The 18,079-nt window shown below is 40.0% G+C and overlaps 1 protein-coding gene across 9 annotated transcripts in view; it reads right to left on the bottom strand.

The window, feature by feature from the left end:
• LOC107670894 (E3 ubiquitin-protein ligase MYCBP2) overlaps positions 1-18,079 on the bottom strand; it is a 71,049-nt gene that overhangs the window by 3,378 nt on the left and 49,592 nt on the right. For 8 of the 9 annotated variants that reach the window (XM_016463702.1, XM_016463696.1, XM_016463698.1 and 5 more), the window contains 26 exons: positions 16,129-17,748; positions 15,874-16,043; positions 15,518-15,762; positions 15,251-15,418; positions 14,983-15,140; positions 14,154-14,353; positions 13,180-13,329; positions 12,913-13,073; positions 12,497-12,653; positions 12,126-12,350; positions 11,796-11,861; positions 11,325-11,564; positions 11,096-11,185; positions 10,898-10,978; positions 8,548-8,814; positions 8,178-8,461; positions 7,678-7,774; positions 7,365-7,484; positions 7,007-7,108; positions 6,767-6,895; positions 6,296-6,428; positions 5,281-5,384; positions 4,974-5,162; positions 4,767-4,874; positions 2,740-2,949; positions 2,287-2,394 (listed from right to left, as the gene is read on the bottom strand). In XM_016463702.1, the coding sequence (XP_016319188.1) occupies positions 2,287-2,394; positions 2,740-2,949; positions 4,767-4,874; positions 4,974-5,162; positions 5,281-5,384; positions 6,296-6,428; positions 6,767-6,895; positions 7,007-7,108; positions 7,365-7,484; positions 7,678-7,774; positions 8,178-8,461; positions 8,548-8,814; positions 10,898-10,978; positions 11,096-11,185; positions 11,325-11,564; positions 11,796-11,861; positions 12,126-12,350; positions 12,497-12,653; positions 12,913-13,073; positions 13,180-13,329; positions 14,154-14,353; positions 14,983-15,140; positions 15,251-15,418; positions 15,518-15,762; positions 15,874-16,043; positions 16,129-17,748 (5,582 nt within the window). The remainder of the gene's footprint in view (positions 1-2,286; positions 2,395-2,739; positions 2,950-4,766; positions 4,875-4,973; positions 5,163-5,280; positions 5,385-6,295; positions 6,429-6,766; positions 6,896-7,006; positions 7,109-7,364; positions 7,485-7,677; positions 7,775-8,177; positions 8,462-8,547; positions 8,815-10,897; positions 10,979-11,095; positions 11,186-11,324; positions 11,565-11,795; positions 11,862-12,125; positions 12,351-12,496; positions 12,654-12,912; positions 13,074-13,179; positions 13,330-14,153; positions 14,354-14,982; positions 15,141-15,250; positions 15,419-15,517; positions 15,763-15,873; positions 16,044-16,128; positions 17,749-18,079) is intronic. The other variant, XM_016463695.1, reaches the window with a different exon arrangement.

An 18,079-nucleotide genomic window follows, 5' to 3' on the forward strand; every position in this document is an offset into this window, starting at 1 on the left:
TGATTTTTTTAAACTGTTACGTTTCTTAAAAAAGACGGTTGCTAACAAGTTGCTAAATGTGACTACAGACGCTGTCGGAGACATATAACGTCATCACGCCGAACAGTTGATCAATTTACAGTATTTTCCAGTCGTAGTATAATTTGTAATACAATTAATTGTAGAATAACCAATTAATATTTTCCCGCATTTTATATTGTTGGTCGACGATGTTTTTGTTTTTTTTTGCCCCGAAATGCAACACGTCTTCAGGTGGAAGATGCTCGTTTTATCGCTTTCCTACTGATGCGGAGACTCTGGGTTCGTACCATAAGGCAAACTCGTATTACGATTATTCCATGTAAACACCACATTTACCGGTTTAGTGACGGGGAAAGTGAAACTTTAACGATGCATAGTGCTTAAAGCCACGTTAAATTTAAATGTTTACAGCCCCGTTAGAAAGCATATGGTTAATATGAAATACAATAACAATCACAGGCTGAAGTATAATAGAGTGGTGGAACTATGATGTCACTTTGTAGGCAAAAACCCGGAAGCGAGTTAGCATTTTAGCACTTCCGGGCTGTCGGAGACATTAAACGTCATTACGCCGAACAGTTTATCAGTTTACAGTATTTTCCAGTCGTAGTATATTTGTATTTGTAATACAATTAATTGTAGAATAACCAATTAATAGTTTCCCGCATTTTATATTGTTGGTTGACAATGTTTTTTTGTTTTGCCCCGAAATGCAACACAAGTCTTCGGATGAAAGATGCTCGTTTTATCGCTTTCCTACTGATGCGGAGACTCTGGGTTCGTACCATAAGGCAAACTCGTATTACGATTATTCCATGTAAACACCACATTTACCGGTTTAGTGACGGGGAAAGTGAAACTTTAACGATGCATAGTGCTTAAAGCCACGTTAAATTTAAATGTTTACAGCCCCGTTAGAAAGCATATGAGGATTTCCTAGAAGCAAGGATAAAATAACATTTTGTAGCCATCCTAACAAAATGATAGCTGAAATGTGGTACTTTATTTACTAAAATAAGTTTAACCTTACCATATCCAAAAACTCGCTCACTCTGCTGTTATTTAATAGATTAAATACACTAGAATTTTATTGAATAGTATGTGGAGACACGTTTTTAATTAAAATATTCATATTGATCAAGGATTTATTGACTTTTAATGCACCTTATTTCAAAATGTACAGAAATACGTGCTTTCATATGTCTTTTAGTCATGATTATTTCATTTATTCACTATACTATTTATTATTAATGTCTCATTTCAGTTTTAGTTTGGCTCTAGTTTTGGATTTATTCCGGTTTATATGAAAAGGTTTGTGTAGCGTGGATTAAAATTCATATACAGAGTTAATCCTTTTCACTGAACACGTTAAAAATAAGTTTGAAAAAGTTGTGGGAAGCGTGGTGGTGGTGGTGACGCTGAAGGCGAGCGACCGTGGTGCTGTAGTTCGTTTATAGCCTAAGTTTAGTTTTTAAGTTCTGGCGCTTTTATTTAGGCTTCAAAATTCATCAAAGTTATATTATTTTGTGAAGATTATCTTGATGGACAAAACGTGCAAGTTTCATGAACTATGGTTGAACACAGAGCTTATTTTTGTCCATAATCCAAAAGCCTATGGAAAAATCCTATAGGCTTTTTGTGAGGGAACCAGTGTCATGCTAACACCCGATCCGCCTACAAAGTGACATCATAGTTTCCCCACTCTATAGAGAGCTGCAGGGAGAACATTATTATTATTTGTTTTTTTTGTAGGTCAACCCGGAAGTTCGCATCACACTGGTTTTCTCAACAAAAAGCAAATAGGATTTTTCCATTGTCTTTTGGATTAGTGCACAAAATAAGTTCTGTGATGATCTTCACAAATGAACTTTTGAAGCCTAACTACAATCGCCAGAAGTAAAAAGCTAAAGTTTTCCTATTCAGTGTGATGGTTTAATATACCTTGACGACTTCTGGAGTGGCATTTAGGCACTTGTTAGAAACCGCCTTTTACAAGAAACATAAAAGCTTAAAAAAAATAAAAAATTGTGTGGGTTATTACTGATGTATTTTATGGTGTAGAACTTGAAAATATCGAGCTTTTTTAGGCATTGAACCATAAACTAATTTAAAAAGCCACTGACTTTGGGACAACAAAACTGGGTTTCTGGGTGTTTAGTCTCTATTGTGTTAAAAACAGAACATGCAAGCACATGAAATGTGCCTTGTTTTCCCAAGTTTTTTTTTTTCCCCATGTTCCCCCAAACACACTATTGTCCCACTGACCTGTGCTCTGGACACATCTGAGCACGCACCACAGATGAGCTCACGGGGATCATAATCGTCGCCTTGTCCTGCCTCGGCATCACAGCGAGCTTCTCCCCCAAAATAGGCCTGGATGAGTCAGAAGTCACACTGTTAGCACAACAGCTGGAGAAATGGCTTCATTATGGCAGTTTGTCATCTGAATGTTCTTCTAAATCTCATTTAATGCCGACATGCCAAGCAAATAGCTCTTGCTCTACAGGAGTGAGCTGCGTTCAATCTTTTTTGTCAACCATGTTTTTCCATTCTATTCATAGTAAACAGAGACATCCTTAAAGGGGCAGTTCAGTCAAACCCAATTGTTCTCTTTCTGAAAGCTTCCTCGGCCATAATATAAAAGGAGGATTGTTTAAAACCACTGCTTCTGTGTTCCACTGGAGGCTTGTGAACACTACACAAAACAAAAGATCGAACCTTTTTGCACTTGAAGCAGACGTAGTAAGCATATCTGTTCATGGCAAATCCAGCGGGGTTGTTGTAGAATCGAGCTCCAGACATTGTGATGGCTTCACTCTTGTGCAGTCCTTCATACTCCAGTCTCATTAAAGCCTTCCTCCTCACGTCCTCATACAGCTCTTTGATGGGCTCGAGCAGATCTTTTAGGACAGAGTGGTTTATTTTGTTCTAAAATTAAAACGCAAAACAAGAAAGACACACATCAAATGGCAGGTACATCACCTGTTAGATATCATGAGCAGCATCTAGTTAGAGGAATGAAGGAAGAGTTTAGACTGGCTTTGGTTCATGAAGAACAGAGAAGTATAAATGATTGAGGACTAAATGACTGGAGATGTCTGACATACAGTATGTGACCAGAGAGAAGACTGTCGTTCCACTGGAATATCTTTGTGATTAATAAAGGTAAAAAAATAAACAAACAAATAATTTAAATAAAATAAAAAACAAACTTATGCATGGATTTAACGTTTACAATTAGAGCTAGATGGGGTGAGTTACATGCAGACTTGGAGCAGAATTATTCACCAAAAATTTAAATTCTGTCATCATTTAGTCACTCAAACATACTTCAAAACTTCGTCTTTTATGGAAGAAAGTCAGTCACATTTAGGTTTGGAACACGATGAATAAATGACAGAATTTTCACTTTCTAGCTGAATTATTCCATTAACTAGGGCTGCACAATTGAAAAATTGTGATTTTTGCGGTCTTTTTTGTATTTTTGAAATTGCGATTAAAATTTTGTTTTTGTTTTCAAGTTTGTTGTTTTTTGTTTTTTTTAAATAGAAAATGCTTTTTAATAATTTATCGAATTGAGCAAAAAAAAAATAATAATTCATAATTTTAACCATTATACAGTAAGACGAAAATATGACAAAAATGTGTACGTTTCCATTGACTAAAATTAGAATTCCATTGACTAAAATTCTCAAACAACTAGTCGACTAAAACTTGACTAAAACACAAAAAGGACAAGTTGACTAAATATGATAAAAACTAAAAGTTACATTTGACACAGGACTAAGACTAAATTAAAAATAGCTGACAAAATTAACACTAGTCACGAGAGGGTAGCGTCATTTTACCAGCGTTGCCCAGTACAGCTGTACTACACCATGTTACAGCACAGTAGCACTATTGCAAACAGGAACAAGTATACTACATCGAAATTTCCTGTCGGCACGTTATTTGAGCAGACTTTCCAAAGATCATGAGCGGTACACGAGTGGAACATTTATATGGGTCATGAGCAACTCAACAGAACGCACATTCATAGAGTGTTCAGCTAGATGGAGAGTGAAACCTGGGCGCTGAACACTGCTAGGCGGTGCGGTGTGGCATATATTTTCGGCTCATTTTTTCGGCCATTTTTCCTCTTTCGGCCAAGAAACGAAAATGCAATTTTTGCATCCCTAAATATTTTGTGATTATATAAATATAAAATATTAATTATTATATTTGCTATTATTATTTTATTATGATTATAATAATTATTATTAAGTTATAATATGAAACAAACTAAGAACAATTACTACTGTTCTACTATTATTTCATCAAGTAAAAATCAACTGTGCCCAATTTACTGTACAACTGTGAAATTACAATACCAATATTTATGTATTAATTACTTGATTTTCAAACATTAAACCATCAAGCTTTTATTTGGTGGAGTGAGCCCTTGTAGCTTGCATGTTGCGTTCCCAAATACATTTTTTTATTTACTGTGAACTGAGCTTACATTTACATTTACATTTAGTCATTTAGCATTTAGCTTGCCCTGAGACTCTGAAAACACTGGATTATGAGCTGCTCACGTGTAAATGAACACAGTGCTGTCCTTCACTTCGACTCAGCACGTCTAAATAAAATACAATCTTTGCAATTAGATAATCACACTAAGCAATAGTGTGATTTAGATTTTATTCTGATTAATCATTCAGCCCGACCTTTAACTCAAAGTGAGTCCAGACTAGCTTATTTACCTTGCAAATAGGGCAAGACATGAACCCGAAGGTTATCCTGGGCCCAAGCCAGCGGTTCTCCAGAACCCTTCTTGTGCACTGAAGATGAAACACATGACTGCAGTCCAGCTGCAAATAAACCAGGACAGACAGTTACATGCTAATCTCCTGCATGTAATTCTATATCCTCTTTATGCCATCACACGCAGTGACAGTATTCTGCTGTACCTGGATTGCTGGAGCAGCAGACAGAGCCTCAGTGAAGCAAATCATACACATATCGTCAGCATCCTGTTTCAGACAGGCTGCGGTTTTGTCACAACCATGTAAACAGGGAAGACACAGCTCTTCATTTTTGACCCCTCCACACGGGTGACCGCACGGATGAGTCTTACTGCAGGCCAGTTTTGCGTACTCCTACGCAAGAATTAAAATACACCAGTATGCTAGTGAGATCACTGAATTCCAGTAAAACATTTAACAGTGTAAAAAAGCATATCATTTTTGCCAAAAAAGTGACATTTTGAGTGAATACCTGACAGTCTTGGTCTGAACATACACTTCCTACTGCAGACAGCTCTGTGCCGTTCCTGGTGCCACAGAAGCGGCAGACGTCTGAACTGCTGGATGCTGGTTTACCTGAAGGACAGTACAATAATGCCATTTTAGCTATAACTAGGCACTAGTCAAATAAAGAAGAATACTGAAAATAGGACATGTCACAGCTGTGGCCTAGAAAAATTACGCAGGGCTCAGGGCACAAATGCCACCAATAGTGACAAAAATGCCGCAGGTATTTAAATTGTGGGGGCAAAAGAAAAGTTTTTTTTTATCTGTTATCTAACATTTATCATATTTCATAATATTCTGTTCCAGGCTTATGTAGTGCTTCTGTAGACACTGTAGTGACCTGTAGCTGTCAGATCTGTAGCTGTTTTTACAGTCTCACAGGTTAAGTTTTGTTGATGGTGTAGGTAATATAAAGGGATTAATAATAAATAAACCAATAAATAAATAAAAAATCAATGAAAACTCTGAATATGAAGAAAACACTTCCAAAAACCTTAAAGTCAATATTTAAAAATCTACGGTAAGAGATGTGAAATATAATATATATTAAAATATTGCAGAAAATGTATTGTGCTTTGATATCTTGCACATTACTTGCAGCTAATTTTGTATATACATTTTTGATTTTATAGGTAACAGGCATAACTGTTCTGACTTAGAATTAAATTTACTTTTACATTTATGCATTTGATGACTTGCATTGGATTTAAGGTACACAATTTGATCAGTTCTTGCTTTCCCTGGAAACAGAACCAATGATCTTGTTGTTGCTAGTGCTATGCTCTAATTTTTTAAGGTTTTGAAAAATAAAGCTCTAAGAAAATTACATTTAAAAATGTAGAGGGCAAATACTGTCTTAATGAAAATGAACACAGCAGTGTTTATATGGACAAAGTTTGAGTCTCATTTGCAACATTCCCACTTGCCCCTCTTCTCTTCTCTCTAAATAATGAAACACTATTATGAAATGAGGAAGTCACCTGTGTGCTCGCGGAACTCCACCATGGCCTTCATGGTCTTTGAATCGGCCAATGCCATGAGCCAAAAGAGTTTGGTTCTACCACAGCCTTCATGTAGGTCCACCTTAATGGCCTCTTCCTCCTCCTTAAAGACCTGCACATACCATGGAATGTGTTATGAGAAACTTAAAATGATCCTTTTTCTAATTCAAACGCCACATAATTATTTCTCATAGTAATTTCATAAAAAATCCTTACAGTACTTTTATAGAAGCACAAAACATATAAATGTAGAACCATAAAACCAAATATATATTTTTTCTTATATAACTATTATTATGATATACCGTAATACTCTTGATACCATATATTTTTTTAAAGCAGCATTTAATACGTTAAAACTCTGTCCCCTGTGTGTATTTTTAACAGGATGTCATATGGACAACCAGACAGTAATTAGATGATTCGATATGTTTGGGCATTCAGGTTCACCTGTCTCTGGTGGGTCCGTGTGCGGCGGTGGAGATGGAGGAAGCGGTCGCAGTCAGTGCACAGGTTTCCACAAGCATTACACAGAATAATGGCTGCCGTCTCTCCGTCGTCATGGTTATCACACATGGGCTGCAAATTAAAAGTCAGCGCGAAGAGGTAAAGAGCTCATTCTCGGCAGAATTACTTAATGTACCTTTGCACTGATTGTGCTTTGTAGCTATTAGACCCAATGTGCCGTACCATCTGCTTCTGCTGCCCGTCTTTGCCCATCCAGCGTCCTGAAGACAGTCGGTCCACGTGGTCCTGATCCAGAACACACAGAGAGGCCAATGCGAGCCATAGCTAACGAGAGGAAGCAGAACAATTTGAAATTTAAATTCAAGATTTACACATTTCCAGGATTCCATGACTGTGGGAGCCTAAAAGTAATCAAGTGATATTGCATTTCATTCTGCTGCTGACTTGTATAAGATCACATGGTGGTAAACTCCACCCACCAGTCACCCCTGATCCGTCCAGCTGAAGGATCCTGAGTAATACTGACCCTAGTTGGCAAATGTTCATTTGTGACAGATGAAGTGAATGCACTAAATCGTACCCGAGTGGTGGCGATGCAGCGCACTGGACAGCGATGCTCCTCTTCCATCTTAGTGAGCGCAATAATGGTCTCAGCAATAGCATTCTTAGTCACCCTGGACCAGGCATCCGAGAGGTGGCCCTGGGGTAAAAAGACACTTAAATGATAGAGGACCATTTCTGTAAATTCATTAAAACACATCTGCAGGAGATCAAGTTACACAGTGCAAGATTATACATAATTTCATTCACAAACATGAAGCTGAACAGCAAATCCGCTGCATATTATTAAGACAAAAATGGTGTTTATGATTAGATGAGCCATCATTACTCACAGCAGCCATGTCTTTGACAAGTTTAATGATAATCTCAGCGATCTGAGGAGGAGTGGAGCCCTTCATCCACCAGTGACTTATTCCACGCCGTATGTAGCTGCACAAACAGACAAAAAGATCAACAGAAAGTTAAATATATATTCCTAAAAAGTTAATTTCAGACCCTGCGTTTTAAATAACTCAGCCCTGCATCTTAAAACAGTGATTTGCATCATAAAAATGTATGAGTCATTATTTTCTCTCTCAAAAAAAAAAAATTTAATTAAACAGGACACATTCTAATGTTCAGAAAAAATTGAAAGCTTTATTAAACTTTTATTAAACGAAATGCACATTTTGCGAAAATGTGTGATGTGCAAGAGCAAAAAAAGGCACTATTTTTGGAATCAACACCCCTAAATTACGAAGAAACAAGTATTGGATTTCATTCAGCAAATATGATGCAGGGCCGTGTCATTTTCAACTGAAATCTAACAATGGCACAATGCAAGCAAGCTGACCTTGAGTTGAAGATCATGGGTAGGGTGACTGTAGTGACTCCTTTGCCTGCAGCCATGCCAGCTGTGCCAACTATAGTGGTGCCCTTCGCCTTGAGCTGCACAGTGAGGGCCTTTGCGATGCAGCCCAGAAACATATCTAAAATGCCCAGCTTGGTCCAGTCGCTCTTCTCGGTGGAGTGGATGATGTCACTGATGTCTGCTGGTGGTAGAGCCTTTACGCCGATGACGCTGGCCAAGCGCATGGGAGTGACCTCAGGAAGAACGCGTCTGAGCAGTGACGTCACCTGCGTGGCAAGAACAGTGCTGCTTTCCAGATCCTGATTCTAGAAAGTCAAGTTCAAGACTAGCAGTTCATGATGCATTCACAAACCTGTCTCTGGACGCGTGGCGAGGCGGTGTGAAGGAGGGAGAAGAGGTCCTGCAGTAGGGTGAGCTGCTGGGCTAGGTACTGCCGCCCAACGTTAGATCCACTCAAGGCCAGCACCATAGACAACAGCTCAAAGCAGTAAGCATCAGAGGAGGCGTCGTCGTCACTGGGCTGAGAGTTTGCGTTCTCCTTGCTGGAAATGGCGTGCTCCCATTCCTCCCGCACTCGTGTGGCCTCCATACGGATGGCCTGAACGATATGAGCACATACCTGAGGAGGCAAACAGTGAGGTGTGGAGTAACTGGCATTTTAAGAGAGGCAATTTATAGAGACTTGGGAACAGGAAATGGCTGGCTGTCTACTGCCTGAAATGGAACCTCATAAGTAATGGATGTAGAACGCTCTACAAATATCCTTCCTCACACGAAAAGCACAGGAGACTGGACTCACAATACGCTTAAGTCTGATGTCATGTGTCACTGTTTCTGACTCCAAATGCTCTACCAGATCCCAAAAGCAGCAAACGATGCTTATATAGACTCATGGTGTGATGTAACACTACTAAAAATCATAATCCTAACCTTTATCTCCATAGAGAAATATCAGGAGTTCTGACAGTGATTCATTTTTTATGACGTCGGGACGCCGTGAGCCCAGATTCTGTAGTGTTCACATTTTTCTTTAAATCTTAGCTTAAATATGTGCTATAAATAAACAATGCTCAAAAACAGCTGTTGAGATTCTGAATTGAGTATTCCTAAAGGGGCTTGGACCCGCCACCTATCTCTCAAGTGAACCATTGACACTATCTACAATCTCAATTAGGAGTGTCAATGGTCCATTTGAGAGATAGGTGGCGGTAATGCACTTATAAGCCTGCGATCTGCCGTAAAGCAAGAAGAAGAAAGAAGACACGGCAGGCGCCAGCTGTTGAACGCGCTCAGGATGTGCTCTGGACAGTTCGGACATTGCGGTGAATCAGAGGTAAAAAACGATATAAATACTGTTCAGTTTCTTGCACAGACCGATCGTTTCGTGTCTTTACACATCAATGTATCGTCACGAGCCGCAGGGTTTCATTTGGTTTTGTTTGTGTATGTTTTTTGACTCTCAAAGCCGTGATTCCCATCCACTTGCATTATAAGACTGACAGACTGCAATGGTTTGACTTAAAAATCTTCGTTTGTGTTCTACTGAAGAAACAAAGTCACCTACATCTTGGATGCCCTGGGGGGTAAGCAGATAAACATCAAATTTTCATTTTTGGGTGAACTATCCCTTTATAGGCAGGGTATGATTTGGTTCAAAAACATTTTTTGTTATGCTGGTTGAAAGTCTCTTCACATCATGATAGCAATCACTAAGTTAAGTGGTATAAATGTATTTATATCGTCTGTGGAAGGCGTAGGACCATAAAAGGTTCATCCAATCGTATCCCTCGGTCCACATTCCATTACACTATTGCAGACCGAGCGAGAATGGAAGGCGTTATTATTGTAATATTATGCACTTTGTATTGTAAAGTTTTCTCAATGGTGAATGCAACATGAGGTAATCTGACAGGTTTGCATTCAACCCTCCACCAACACCATCTCTCGTCATGTCACTGGTTAGCCTCTGGTGCGCCTGTGCACGTTCATGTGTTTTGGAGGAGGCGTGGCTTTGGAGAGTGATTTGCAGGGAGGGTGGGATCTTATGCTTTCAAAGCTAGCTTGCTATTTCTAGCCTCTCCGAAATCATCTACGAATTGAAAAAGCGAATTGATTTATTAGCGGATTGGTGTTAAATTGCCTTTTCACTACCTCCAAAACAAACAACGTGGAGTTCTAACCATAAGCATATGCAGAATTTTTTTATCCAATTTGAGGTTGCATTGAAATAATTGAACTTTGGTGAATAGACCAAGTGTGACTGTCAGTTTAAATATGATGTGTTATAATAAAAAATATGAGCTTGAGGTAAGAATTACCAAAGTGTTAACCTTTAAACATTATTTCTGTATAATGGTTGGTTATGAATATTTATGTCCTAAACAATCATTTTATAATTGTTATAAAATATTATAATTAGCCCTAGAAACCTTGCTATGCTTTTTTTCCAAACCTACTGGTGATCATGCATTTTGTGTATTCATACATTAATTCAGTATTCATTCGTTTTACCATGGAAAATAATAATCTAATAAAGCACAAATTCAGTTTTACTAAGACTGAACTATTTTTGCTGTTTTTTTTGGAAATGTATTGGTACATTTATAATCAACCCTTCTATCACTTCTTCTGCCATCTTGGATGGATTTTTAGGCAGCTCGCTTGATTTAATAGAGAGCTGAGCGCAGTTTCGATGGTGTTACCTGTTTCTGAAGGTTGGTCAGTTTGCTCCTGCTGAAAATAATGCCAACCATGTGCTCCTTCAAGTCTGCATCAGATGGAGCCTGAAGACAAAACATTAGTAACATAATTGAACAGCTTCATCTTATGCTTCAGTGCTTGATATGGCATTGAGCAATGGTTGTAACGAGCCATCAAACACAACAGATTCTGGTAGTGACCTTGTCTTCACCCTCAGGTGAGGAGAGCAGGTTCTTCTCTTCTTGTTCTGGTGTTGGTTCTGCATCCCCACAAATTAGTTTTCCAAATACCTACACAAACACATAAAAATGACTTTTTCCTTTCCTTAAACAATACCTGTGAACAAGTGTTTTGCACTGCAGCGTTTGATGTACAGTGGTACTGACACTGATGATGCAACCTTACTGCGGTTCATGCCTTTGTGCTTACCTGTGATGTAATGAGGCGGAAGACACGCAGCGTCTCAGCCTCACAGTTCTTCTGCTGAGCTACACTGGCTGATATATGCCCAGCAATCTTGATGCTCTTGCCCTCCTTCCAGCCAAGCACTTTGACCTGCCGTACCCGAAGTGTGTTCTCAGGACCCTTAAGTTCTATCTTGATCACATGATGGTCTCCTCCAGGCAACTCGCTGGTCACCCAGCCCATGTGCCTTGAGTCTAAGTCAATCTGAGACAACAAAAAGTCCATTCAGTGAAACGACCCTGGAGGCCTTAAGGGACCCCAGACTGATTTGGTGATTTCCATGCAGACATGCTTTGATAAGCATTTTGGCTGTTGCCTAGTAGCTCTTGGGCCTCAGGACTATGAGTTTACTGCCTTTTTCAAACTGAATTAATGTCATATTTTTCTGTCATTTACCAAATTGTAAAAACATTCACTCTATCATTTAAGTCACACCTGTTTGATTCTGCAGAGATCTTCCACAGCCTTCCCACAAAGGAATATCATTGATGTGACTTTATTCTGACAGAACACAAAGCACAGGTTATATTAATCACTAACTGTTTATAAATACAAAAATATGACAAATTATCCATTCAAAATAGAAAATTGTCAAAAGAAAAAAAGTCATATCTGAATGTTTGAAGGTTATATAGGCCTTATGCACTTTGAACACTTCATAAAATGTATACAGACTTAACAGTTGGCCAACACAGAGACTGGTATTAATATACTGACTGACTAAGAACGGACAGAAAAACAGAGAACAATAGTTCGCGAACTCACTCCAATGTCACGAGAGTTGTCGACATGGACAGAGACATACGAGGCATTGATGCCTTTGACACAGCTGATAGTGATGCTCTTTGTTTTGTTCTTATCTTCATCTCCAGACTCCCAGAACGTCTCAGTGGAGCCATCAGTCAGGCTGCCGATCATGGCTGGTCGGCTGGACGTTTTAATGTCCACCACGCTGGTCAGATCTTTCAGACAGGTCACTACACAAAGTTCCTGCAATACATGTAAAATGTATACCTTCATTGCAATGTAGGCCAATTTAAATAAAAGCTTCTGCCAAATGCATAAATGTAAATGCAACAGGAAAGAAAGTCTTTGTATTCAATCAACACAGATGAAGTTAATGAAAAGTTTCCCACCTGACTAATCGCTTCGTATCCCGACTGTACGCTGATGTTAAAACTCTCCTCACTGTCCCCATCATCTGATTTGGACAGGATGTTGTTGATGTGGTGAAACACGTTACTCTGGTGCAGGAACTGATGATCTGATTGTTTGAATTTAAGACTCCAACACCTAGTGAAACCGCCAAACAAATACTAGATTTGTAAATTTATGAAGACAATGTAGGTTGAGCTTGCATGTGCAAATTTTTCCATCACCACGTACCTATGCTGTTGCTAGGGTGTTATTATGTGGTTACTAAAGTGTTCTGGGTGTTATTTAGCATATTGCTATGTGGCTGCTAAGGTGTTATGGGTTGTTACAATTGCAGTGTGTGGTTACTAAGATGTTCTGATTGCTAAAGGTGTCTCTGTGAACAGACAGAAGATACCTCAGGGCCATCTGCTGAAGTGAGCTTCCACTGGGAAGTGACATCATGAGGTCAGAGATGGTCTGGAGCAGACGGTGGAAGGTGTGGGGCAGCGGGTGAGCCGCCTCTCCTGCGATGAGAATGTCAGACAGGGGGTGCTCACAGACACCTAAATCCTTCTCCTGCAAGAAAAGAGGGAACACGTCCCATGTCAGAAAAACCTTTGTTCATCTCAAGTGAATAGTGACTTATTAATAAACCATTAGCCATGTGGTCGTAAGGCCACACCTGCTCGAGGTTCTCCTTGTTCCCTTTGTTCTCTTCATCCTCCCCTTCTTCCGCCTCAAAGGGAGACGGAGTCAGAGACGCCACAAAGTGCCACAGGATATCATGGAGGGAGGTGGTTTGGGTAACGTTACACAGCAGCCAATTAAAAGCCTGAGAAGGAAACGCAAAACAAAAGGTTTGTTAAGAGTTCCCAGAACTGCCGACTAAATTTCCATTACTTTTCTAGTCAATTGTGATAACTGGATAAGGATTTTAATACACAATTTTTTATGAATGCAGGCACTGTAAAGACATTTAATGAAAAACAGCTAGAATCTAAAAAAAATGTCCTTTCACTAAATCTTATTTACTATATTTTAGTGCTGTCAAATGATTAATCGCGATTAATCGCATCCAAAATAAAAGTTTTTATTTACATAATATGTGTGTGTGTACTGTGTATATTTATTATGTATATATAAATAAATACACACACATACAGTATATATATTGAAAATAATTACATGTACTTACTTGTATTTATATATATATATAATATAAATTATCTGAATATAAATATATACATTTAATATACAAACATAACATTTTTCTTAAATCTACTGAATACATGCATGTTTGTGTATTTATATATACATAATAAATATACACAGTACACACACATATATTATGTAAACAAAAACTTTTATTTGGGATGCGATTAATCGCGATTAATCGTCTGACAGCACTACTATATGTATTATTTACTACAGAATGTTCCATATTCTGTATTTATTAATTTACATGACCTTTCCAGACATAATCACAGTTTTAAAATTCCCTTATATTTTCAGGTTTTCCATGATCGTGGGACCCCACAGTTAATTCATAGTTCATATTCAACAATGTATGTCTATGACTGTACAATTTGGGACAAGAAGAAGAGGAATGAAAGTAGGCAGAAGGCCAGAGAGAATGTCTGAGAGAATATCGCTGACCTCCATGGCAAACACCCTGCAGGCTGATTTGCGGAGTGCATGCTTCATAGCCACCTCCAGACCCTCTAGATCATGATGCTGGATAACAAATGCCAGCACAGGCCACTGGAAGTTCCTTTCACCCTTGCTGAGAGAGCCATGGGCTGAGATCAGTCGAGACAACTCGGGAGAAGGGTGACGAAGCAGAGATGACCCAACTTCTGTGGAGACCAGCAGAAATTAACTCACATTTAAAATGTTTAACTCAACTTTTGAATTGTAAGATATCACAATAGTACAATTCTAGCAGTGAACACAAAACTAACATTTTGTTTTTTTTGAATTCAGCGTAAATATTTACATCATAAATATAAAAGTGGCATCTTGCATTTCTGGTCACATATCGATTTTCCTGAGCTTAAAGCTTCAATTAATCGATTCCAAACTGTGCTATGACGATTCGAGAACTCACACGTTGGTAAAAGGTAAAGGTAAATATTGCTATGAATCATGCATACAAGCCATTTTAACATTCTTGTAGGTTAAGCAGTAAAACATGGTACTATCAACACCAAGTTCATGGGTTTAAATCCCAGAGAATACAAGAACTACTAAAATGTATACAATGCAATGAAAATTGGATAAAAGCACCAGCCTAATGCAAATTATATATAGAATAACTTTAAAAGACTGAAAACTGATTACTTTTCCCTCTAAAGCCCAGTCCAATATAAAGGCAGCATACCTGATGTAAATAGATTCTCAGACTTCAGGCACTGTCATTATTGTAACAATTAGCTGAATTAATTAGACATTTGTAACTGTGTTGTACAAAGTGACACAACATTACCCGCATCCCCGCTGTGTACCCTGCGTCTCGGTATTGCTTTGACCCGTGCTGGGGAGGCTGAGTGCTGCTTATCATACTCCGAGGCAACCACTGAATATGAGCGCTGGAATACTGTCCGCTTGGCCGTGTCACTGTCTGTGATTGGACTTGTCTCCAAACTAAAGGAACAAAGCAAAAAAAAAAAAAGTCATAAAGACATAAGCATATCCATCATGTAAAATGTTCATAGAACACAGTACTTTGGGAGGTGGGAAGCTTGTTAGAGTACCTTGGGGGCATGGACTTCATGTTACTTCCTGGCTCTTCAAAAACATTGGGGCAGGCATCTGGAGTGACTGAGATGTAGGGAGCAGGGACTGACGTAGAACGCAGGTAACGCATCTCATCCTGAAACAGGTTGTCATCTTGATAGGCCCCAAAGTTCTCAGTGTGTTGGCTGCAAAAAGGTAATTGAGAAAGAGATATTCCATACATTGAATTACTTCAACAATGCAGCCTATGGTGATGGTGATCAAGGTGAACACAAGGTATTTACCGGGCTAGCGTTTGCAGATAGAGGCAGCCCATCTTGTTGGGTAGTTCCTCAGACACTCCCTCTTTGAGGCTGGGCAGATGTGTGTGGAAGGGTTTAGGTGGGTGATGGCAAAGTAGACTTGGCTCAGCGGCGCTGCTCAGAGACAGCAGGAACAGTGCATTGGCACGGATCACCTGGTGGGCCTCCATCGTGGGCAGAGAGCGTGGGGTTTTAACCTGGAGAGGTTTCTTCCTTGACTGCTTAACCTGATCCAAGAACCACAGGGTCGAACCCAAGAAAGAATTATACACCGTTTTAGACATGCGATATATCTACAAATATTATACATCTCCCTACATTGGTCATGACAGGTATACCTTTTCTCTGGCAGCTGTTTGTTTATCTCTCAGGTACTTCTCTCTACAACGATCACACACCAAGTACCAGGTGCTTCCTCCAATCCCACCATCTCCACAATTACCAGCCCAGCCTCCACAAAAGTGACCAATACTGTTATAGCCCTGACCTCCAGCATACCGGCCACAGCCTGAAAGAACACAATACAGAGAACTGATGATATACTTCATCTATTGGACTGTATAACCTTTAAACTGCTCTGAAAAAAACTGTACCTGGGTGGGTCTGTCTCATGTGGTAGGTAACAGGGTATGGGTGAGACTCTCCACACAGCTCACAGATGGTATCCTTCTCTGGGCCTCCCATAGCTAACTGCGCCATCTCTCCAAAGAGGTTCCCCCTGGGGCGAATCTCCGCTTTCTCCTTCTTCTTCTTCTCTTTCTTGGTCTTCTTGCTGTCCTTTTCATTTTCCTTCTTTTTAAGGATAGCACTTGACCCTGGACTCGGGAAGATCATATTCTGTGTAGCCGCTTTTATGGTAGCCATGGATATATCCTCCCAGAAGGCAACTAGGTGCTGCAGGGTGAGAGGCAAGATGGACTTAGACCTCATGGAGGAGTGGCTAGTCATCTCATAGGAGACTGCCTCACTTTTTCCATCCTCGCACTTCTCGGGCAAGGGTGGCTCTTTTAGCATGGACAGAACCTTGTTCTTGTTGATGCTACCCATCTTGGAAATGTCTGGGCCATGTGGTGATATGTTGAACATGTTGAGTGCCGAGGAGATCTCCAGAGAGTGACGGTTCTTCAGTTTGCTCTCCTTCTCCTCAAAACCCTGTTGGCAGCTGAGAGAATTACGGATGGGTGCATGTTCTTTGGTCAGCTCAGGGTTGAACTTGAGGAAGGAAGAACATGCCATGGCATCATGTACTATGCCCTCATGCCACAGGAAGGCAGCAAAAACAGCACGGGCACATTCTGCAACAGAAGGCGACATGGCTTGCTTGGCAGGTTCAGTGGGACGCACGTTTTCACCCTTAAAGAGTGGCCCTGATTTGTCTTTTTTGGGTCTCACATGCTTGCTGGAGGTTTTACGGCTGACTTTGGGTGAAGAACGACTTTCAAGTTCCTCCTTGACCGGGGCTTTTCCGATACTAAAGTGGACCTTGGAGGAGCCCTCTTCAGCATTGTGCAACTCTGCATTCTCATCATTGGCTTCATCGTTGGATAGCAAGGTGCTGGACCTACACACCTCCACCACTTCACTGTGGAGGTTTTCCTGAACTACATGAGGAGATGGGGCTGGGTTCTTGGCATTGCTGCTTCCTCCTTTGCTCTCTTTGGGTGAAATTTTTGGCGTTGGAGACGTAGACCTGCCCCTCAGAGGTTCCATGAGAGGAACTTTCTTCTTTCTAAGAGTGTCAGGGTCTAGCGTATAAGAATCAGATTTAGATCTCTCACGTGGAGGGTCCAGGTGAGCTTTAGAAGAAGGACTAACTTTAGAGGGCAGGTTCTTATCATGAGGAGAGGATGAACGTGGGGAACTGTTGCTGGAAGGGCTAGATCTGCCCGAATTAAAGGCTTTCTGTTTGGGTGAGGAGGAACGGGAGCCAGGGTGAGGAGACTCAGCCCTAAGGCCTGGAGTTCGGCCATCAGCTTTCAGGGCTTGTAAAGTGTTGTGGTTAGGGGAATGGGAGCGGCTGTGAGAGTCAGACCGCAGTTTGCCGGTGTCTGATTTGAGAATGAGGGCTTCGCTGGCAGACAGACTGTCATTGTTCTTGCTCTTCACCTGGTCAACAGATCGGCTAGAGTGACTGTCCGTTTTGGAGGATCGACTCTCTTGACGATGCTTGCTGCCTGGAGACATAGACCGACTGGCCATGTTATCCCTGTCACCTGCGTATCGTAATACACCATCAGTTACCAAAGTGCAACTCAGCAACTCGTTTGTGCAGGAGGCACTCCACAAATACTTGTCAGGCCTTTTCACATATTTAAGAATAAAAAAAAAAAAACAAGACAGTAAAAATGGCACCTGAAAATGTAAGGGAAAAAGAATATACAACATAAGAGAAACTTAAAAAATAAAAAATTTAAAACAATACAAGTTAAATTGACATCTACAAGAATCCACTGAAATCCAAGAATGACCTTAAATTTCAATTTACTGACCAACATTTATTTACATAAGAATTAAAGTATTCATAAGATTTTAAGGTAGCAAATG

This window comes from Sinocyclocheilus anshuiensis, unplaced genomic scaffold (genome assembly GCF_001515605.1).
Source record: "Sinocyclocheilus anshuiensis isolate Anshui unplaced genomic scaffold, SAMN03320099.WGS_v1.1 scaffold1366, whole genome shotgun sequence".
In the NCBI taxonomy this organism is placed as follows: domain Eukaryota; kingdom Metazoa; phylum Chordata; class Actinopteri; order Cypriniformes; family Cyprinidae; genus Sinocyclocheilus; species Sinocyclocheilus anshuiensis.